At 60.1% G+C, this 6913-nt stretch overlaps 3 protein-coding genes across 3 annotated transcripts; all 3 read left to right on the top strand.

The window, feature by feature from the left end:
• Positions 1–957: 957 nt before the first annotated feature.
• MIND_00401200 (uncharacterized protein) lies at positions 958–2042 on the top strand (the record flags this gene model as incomplete). The annotated part of the gene is made up of 3 exons (XM_037360837.1): positions 958–1180; positions 1219–1680; positions 1738–2042. 3 exons carry the CDS (start codon positions 958–960, stop codon positions 2040–2042), a joined length of 990 nt encoding a protein of 329 aa, XP_037223722.1.
• A 101-nt stretch (positions 2043–2143) lies between these two features.
• MIND_00401300 (MFS domain-containing protein) lies at positions 2144–3886 on the top strand (the record flags this gene model as incomplete). The annotated part of the gene is made up of 5 exons (XM_037360838.1): positions 2144–2341; positions 2439–2579; positions 2627–2753; positions 2808–3001; positions 3050–3886. The coding sequence occupies 5 exons, from the start codon at positions 2144–2146 to the stop codon at positions 3884–3886; spliced, it is 1497 nt and encodes a 498-aa protein (XP_037223723.1).
• A 1535-nt stretch (positions 3887–5421) lies between these two features.
• MIND_00401400 (uncharacterized protein) lies at positions 5422–6653 on the top strand (the record flags this gene model as incomplete). Its single annotated transcript, XM_037360839.1, has 5 exons — positions 5422–5613; positions 5668–5881; positions 5935–6072; positions 6119–6306; positions 6354–6653. The coding sequence occupies 5 exons, from the start codon at positions 5422–5424 to the stop codon at positions 6651–6653; spliced, it is 1032 nt and encodes a 343-aa protein (XP_037223724.1).
• Between the last annotated feature and the right edge of the window lie 260 nt (positions 6654–6913).

Here is a 6913-nt window from a genome sequence, read left to right on the forward strand (position 1 = left end):
CCAGCAAAGGAAGCCAAGACCAAGCGGACAAGCACACGCCAAAGCTGCGCTGAGCTCGCAGGCCTCAACGGCAAGATAACTGGGCGAGCTATTGCTTATGGGGCCATACAGGTGCGTGAATTCTCATGCATTACCTCCCAGCTTCTCATGAACCACAGCTTTACATGTCGCTCACCTCCGTGCATCAATGGAGCGAAATATACGGCGGTGTGTCTCTCACACAGATGTACGACTTCCTTGTGGACTACTTCGAGGAGCCTATAGAAGGCTCTACAGCACGCAAGCAAGTGGACGAGCTTTTGGCATGGTGGAACAAGTAAGTACGTGGTATTTCTTCAAGTACCTGCCTTCTAACTCAACGACAGAATCCTTTTCAAGACGCATTTCGCATCCGCCAACACATACAAGCCATCAGTTAACTCTCGCGCTGCCCTACGCGCCCAACGAGATGCTTTGGAGTTGTCAAATAGGATGTAAACGACGTGTATTCATTATTTTTTACCCAATTATACATTTTTTGGCCCGCGAAAGACCCGAGTACAGTGAAACCATATGCAGCGGGTTGCACGCTGCCCACTCCCTCACCACACCCGCCACATCTCCCCCAGATATGACAGCGCGACACCAGCTGTTATGCATTTGGCGGAAAATCCACCAGCTGGTCACAATATGGTGGGTGTTGGCGAAAGTGAGTCGCGTTGGTGAGCATTCGATAAGCGGTGGCCAACTGACTCACCAGCCTGGTCATGCTGGGGGTGTTGGTCAGCGCTGACCATCGTTGATCAGGATAGCGCAAATTTCCTGATGGTGTAGAGAGTTTTGAGACATCTCTTCTAAAGTTCTAATTGGAATGGATGCTGACCATAGAGATGACAAGTGCTAACCAGCCCCTTGGTCAGTTCGCTGCTGCAACTGATATTGATATGGATCATATACATGTGATCACCGGATCATTTCATGGCGCTGACGTCAGCCTCCTCGCGTTTTTTTCCTCCTTCTTTCCTTCCTTCCTTTTCACCCTCCGACCCCACAGGCTCGCGTGCGCCGCCGACCGGGTCGCTCTTCGATGGCGCAGCGCAGCGCTGGCCTGGGAAGAGCGCATACGCGGCATCGGGGCCGGCGGACGAGATAACATATGGTGGGTGGTGCGAGGAGCAAACCGTCGCTGCTGCCTCAGGCTGTCGGTGTCGCTATCGATGGCTCACTCGACACGGACAGGCTTCTGGGCTTCTGGCGGCGACACGACAGATATACTTAGACACGACGCGACGCGACGCGACAGGCCGGGCTGGGCTTCTCTCAATTCGCGCGAGCAATTGCGTGTGGCAATTGAATCCGCGAGAGCAATTGAATCAAGAATTGAATGCAGAACGCGAAGGCTCAAGCTCAAGCGAGGCATCACGCACTTCGTACACACGCTCACGTCGTCGCTGCATCTGTTCGTCCCTGAAGGGAAATGTATTGCATGGGGAAAGGCCGAGGGCTCGGTCGTGCCAGTGTCCGTGGTTCCTTCCCTGCGCGTATCCACCCGCGATATTGCCAGCTCTTGCGCACCTGCTGCTGCACTCCCACAACTCCCAGGTCATCTCCGCACCCGCACCCTCTGCACCCTGCCCACCCAGCACCCGGGGCCCGGAAAAACCCCGTCCGGCGCTCGCCCGCTCGGCGTAACGCTAACGCGTACGTGGCGTTGACTGATCTGCAGTGTGTCCGCTGCCAGTGCCACCCGCCGGTCAGGCCCGTGTAGGCCCCAATCTTCGCGCGTCAAGCGGTATCGCGCGCGGGCCTGGGAAGGGAAGTCGAAGGGGGGGTTCTGGATTCTGGTGCCTTCGGCGGAAGTCGGGTTGCCCTTTCCATCCACCGCCGTCCGTCTTCTGGGCCCCTGCCCTAGCGTCCACCGTGCCTCGCCAGCGCCACTGGCCAGCGCTAGCGGCAACGCTATCTCGGTGGCACCGCTGACGCTGACGCATCACATGGCCCGCGGCATCCGCTGCCGGGTGGGCGCTCCCACGCCGCCACGCCAGATCACGCGAGAAGCCTGATCGTGGGGGCTTCTATCTTTGCGCATATAAACCGTCCGGTGCCCTCGTCTCCACCCACTCCCTCCCTTCCCTTCCCCTTTCCTTTTCCGCTTTTCCTTACGATGAGCGCAGCTACGACGGAGAAGCCGGCGTCGCCGACGACGTCGACGGACGAGAAGCTCGCGGTGGACTCGTCGCGCGGGAGCGAGCTCGGCGCGGACGACGACGTCGCGGAGGACCCGCGCATGGAGCACGTGTGGGCCAAGATGGACTGGTGGGTCCTCCCGCTCGTCACCCTCTTCTGGCTGCTCTCGTTCCTCGTGAGTCCGCTTATCTTTACTCACCTTCGTCCCCTTTCCTTTTTTCACTTGCGCTTCCTTTCTTTCCGCCTCGGCTCCGCGCTAACGCCCCCGCCAGGACCGCACGAACATCGGGAACGCGAAGGTCGCGGGGCTGATGAAGGACCTGCACCTCACGAACAAGCAGTACTCGATCGCGCTCACGGTGACGTATGTCCCGTACATCGTCGCGGAGCTCCCGTCGAACCTCATCCTCAAGGTGGGCTCCATGATTGTCTACCTGATGGAAAGCTGACGGGAGCGCAGAAAGTGGGCCCGCACCGGCTGCTGCCGACGATGCTCACGCTGTGGGGCGTCGTGACCGCGTGCCAGGGCACGCTCAAGTCGTATTCCGGGCTGCTCGCGTGCCGCTTCTTCCTCGGGCTGCTCGAGGGTGCGTTATTCCTTTCCCTCCGCCCTTATCCGACTGACCGTGTAATGATAACAGGCGGCGTCTTCCCCGGTCTGGTGCTCTACCTGTCGTACTTCTACCCCCGCGCGAAGCTGCAACTCCGCATCGCAGGCTTCTTCTCCGCGGCGGCGTTCTCGGGCGCGTTCGGCGGCATCATGGCGTATGGCATCGTCAACAACCTCGCGCACACGCACGGCCACAAGGGGTGGCAGTGGATCTTCATCATCGAGGTGCGTTTCCGCCTCTGCTTCTATCTCCGGCGCTGATAATTGGAACAGGGCGTGATCACAGTGTTTATCGGGGTCATCTCGTTCTTCCTGTGGCCGCCGTCCGTCGAGAAGGCGCGCTTCCTGACGGAGGAGGAGAAGACGTACGTCACGGGCCGCCTGCGGGCCGACGGCGCGATCCACCGGGACGAGGCGGCGGACGGGTTCCGGTGGAGCGAGATCCCGAAGGCGTTCCAGTCGGTGCACGTGCTGCTGCTCGCGGTCGCGTTCTTCTTCAGCGGCACGACGCTCTTCTCGCTGGCCTACTTCACGCCGTCGATCCTGCAGGGCCTGGGCTACACCGCCGCGAAGGCGCAGCTGATGAGCGTGCCGCCGTACTCGGTCGCATTCGTCGTGTCCGTCGGCACCGCGTGGGTCGCGGACAAGTACCGCTGCCGCGGGTGGGTGAGCGTGGCCGGCTCGGTGCTCGCCGTCGTCGGCTTCGGCATGTTCCTGGGCAGCGCGAACCACCACGTGCAGTACGCGTCGCTGTTCCTGTCGATCACGGGCACGTACGTCGTCGCGCCGACGCTGAGCACGTGGAACGCGAACAACAGCGCGCCGCACATCCGGCGCGCGACGGCGATTGCCATTGCGTTCAGCATGACGAACTCGGGGGGCATCCTCAGTACGTGGCTGCTCGGCAGCATCTCGCCGCCGCCGCGCTACGTCGAGGGGACACGGCTGCTGCTCGGCTTCAGCGTGGGCATCCTCGTGATGGCGCTCGCGACGATCGGGTACCTCAAGTACGAGAACGGGAAGAAGGCGGAGGTGCGGAAGAGCACGACGCGCGAGGAGGAGGATAGCAGCCTCGGAGATCGGAGCGCGTGGTTTGTGTATAGCTTGTGAAAAGCCCCTGTGCGGCGTATATACCTGGTCGTGGTTATTGGTTATTGGGTTGTGTACATACGGTAGAATCGCATCGTTGTAATGTTTCCCTTGCGGGTCCTTTCCTTCCTGCGGGTCGGCGTGTGATTTCGGTGAGCGCACCCGTTTCCCTCTAACGCCGAGGTCCGTCGCGGTGAGGTGAGCTGCGGGCGCATCGCGAGTCGCGCCTTCTGTTCTTTGCGATTATCTTGTGCAAATCTTATGGCTTTGTCTTTGCGTCGCTATCAGCGATATTGCGGGCCCGTCCAGATCGTGCGTCCTTAATTTTGATTGATTTGCGGGTGTGTGATCAGAGTTTCGAACCTTGTTATTAATAGGCGGCAGGTTTTGGCATGGGTCGGAAGACGGACGACACACGACAGATTCCCAGACGAAGAGCGCTGTACTCGGCTCTGATTTATGGACCTGCGAGATGTGCGCGTACGGGCATTGGCAGGGCGTCGCGAAGCTCGAACAAGAAGACCCCCATCCAATTTTCGTCCCAGCAACCATAGGAGCTCGTCGGCGCCGCCGCAGATGTATATATAGCCCGAAGCCTCCCAGTCTTCTAGTAGTACTCGCGTCGGCGGATCCTGATGCTGATGCTGCTCCAGTATCGGTATCATCTCGCCTTCTCAGCATGTTTGCGGGTAACCCTTCCATCAGCTGATGTGACGCGTACGTACGTCGCCACGTCATGACTCACGCCCTTCTCCTTCTTTGATCTGCTCCACGATGTGCATGCTGGCCTGTTCGCTCGCGCTCGCGCAGAGGGAATGGGAGCGCTGGAGCCGGAACGGGACTGGTTTCAAACACCCGCGTCTCTGTTGACCCGCGTCTCGGACACTGCCCGCGCTAGCGGCTGGAGCCCCACGTCGGTGAGTCGCCGGTACCGCTGGCCGTCGAAGTAGACTGTAGTTGCTTACCGCTACTGTGAAAATTTGCAGATAACGCCCGTGATGTGCTATTCAGTGGCGCAATATCTTGGCCAATCTTTACCATCCACAATCTTTCCATTGACAATACAGTTGACCACCAGCGATAGAGTGCAACTGCAAGCGCCGCGGGGGGCTTCGCGATGATCAGCGTGTGTCATGTACAAGACAAGTCAGGATGGCGTACGTATACGACAGCGACAGACGGACAGTCCTAGGAGAGCGCAAGAGCAGGCAGCACATGCGTACCCTGCGTCAAGCCTCAAGCTACCCTCTCCTTCTCTGACTTCTGGTGATGACCCAGCGCCACAGCCGGACGTGCAGCGAATCGAAGCCCCCAGCGGCGCCGGCATCTCGCCGCACCGGACCGCGATCACGACACCGTCTATATTTGGCCGCTCCTAGAGCCCCCCTTCCTATTAGGCTCGCGGGCGCTCCCACGCCAGCGCACAGCTGATGCGGGCTTCGATTGGCTCGCAGGGCGATGCAGGGCTATATATACGCTACCCCGGGCGAGATGCGTGCTTCTTCTGCGCTACCACCACCCTCCTTTATCTCCACCACTCGTAGTACGGCGACTCGATGGCCCCCTCGTCGGTCGACATCGCGACGTCGACGCTGATTGCGCTGTTCGTCGAGGCGGTGCTGTATGGCCTGTTCATCCTCCTGTTCGCGCTAGCCATGAGCGTGCTGCTGGGGAAGCGCAAGCGCTCGGCGAGCGGGACGCGGCCGCTGCTCGTGGCCAGCATAACCATGTTCATCCTCGGCACAATAGTGCGTCCCCCCTTCCTCCTCCCTCCCGAATTAGGCAACTGAGACGCCTGTCAGCACATCGCGATCGACCTGCGGCGGGCGATGGACTCGTTCCTGTACCACAAGAACATCGCGCCGGTGTCGACGCCGGGGTACCTCCTCAAGAGCACCGCGTACGCGATGCAGACGCTCGTCGGGGACAGCTTCATGATCTACCGCGTTTACCTCGTCTGGAACGGCGACAAGCGCGTGCTCTTCCCGCTGCTCGTGTGTCTCCTCGGGGGCTTCGGTGCGTGTTCTGGACTTGTTTCAGGAGTGGGAGCAGCGCTGATGGGGACATAGCCGCGGGGGCCGGCGCGCTACAGTCGTTCGCGGCGACAAAGCATGCGACGACGGGCGACCCAATTTTCTTGATCAACCTGCACAACTGGATCGTGTCGTTCTTCTCGCTCACGCTCTTCACCAACGCGACCTGCACCCGTGAGTCTCCTCTTCATTGCCCGTTCTTTTTTAATCCGGACCCCAGTGCTCATCGCGGGCCGGATCTACCTCATTAACCGGAGCACGGCCGCGTCCGCGACGGTGTTCGGGCGCGGGCTCGGCCCGGCGATCATGATCATCGTCGAATCTGGCGCCATCTACTCGTGCGCGCTCGTGATCCTGCTCGCGCTGTACGTCCAAGGGAGCTACGCGCAGTACATCCTCCTCGACGCCGTACGTCTTCCCCCTAGGCTATCGAGTTTTGGCTAACGCACACACAGGAGACGCAGATCGTCGGCGTCGTCTTCACGATGATCATCGTGCGCGTCGGCATGGGGCTCGCGACGGACATCACGACGTACGCCGGCTCGCGCTCGGGCGCGGGCAGCGGGCCGAAGTTCCGCTCGCACGTCTCCGGCGCGCGGAGCGGCGGGCCGACGGCGACGCTCGAGCTGAGCCCGCGCGCGGGCGTGAGCGTGACGACGACGCAGGAGGTGAAGCACGACGGCGACAGCGGCGAGGGGCAGTATGTGTACACGAAGGGAGGGGACATGTGGCATTCGGGGCACGGGGAGGTGTGAGCCCTGGGATTTGGGAAATGGGAAGAGATCTTGTTTATTTGGTTATTTTTTTTTTTGAGTATGTGTATGGAAAGACTGAGGAGTATCTATCTGATTGTTCTACCTCGGTATCGAACGCCTAGCGGATGGTGTTTATTTGACGCACTGTAGCTAAGGGGGGGTTCAACAAGGGGGTCCCAACTTTCAAAAATCGGATATACTTACGAAAAGTTTTTTTCAGGCCATCTGGGACCCCCTCCCCCTTACCATATTGGGTAATA

Source organism: Mycena indigotica (genome assembly GCF_014461135.1).
Source record: "Mycena indigotica strain 171206Taipei chromosome Unknown Mind.scaff0003, whole genome shotgun sequence".
Taxonomy (NCBI): Eukaryota; Fungi; Basidiomycota; class Agaricomycetes; order Agaricales; family Mycenaceae; genus Mycena; species Mycena indigotica.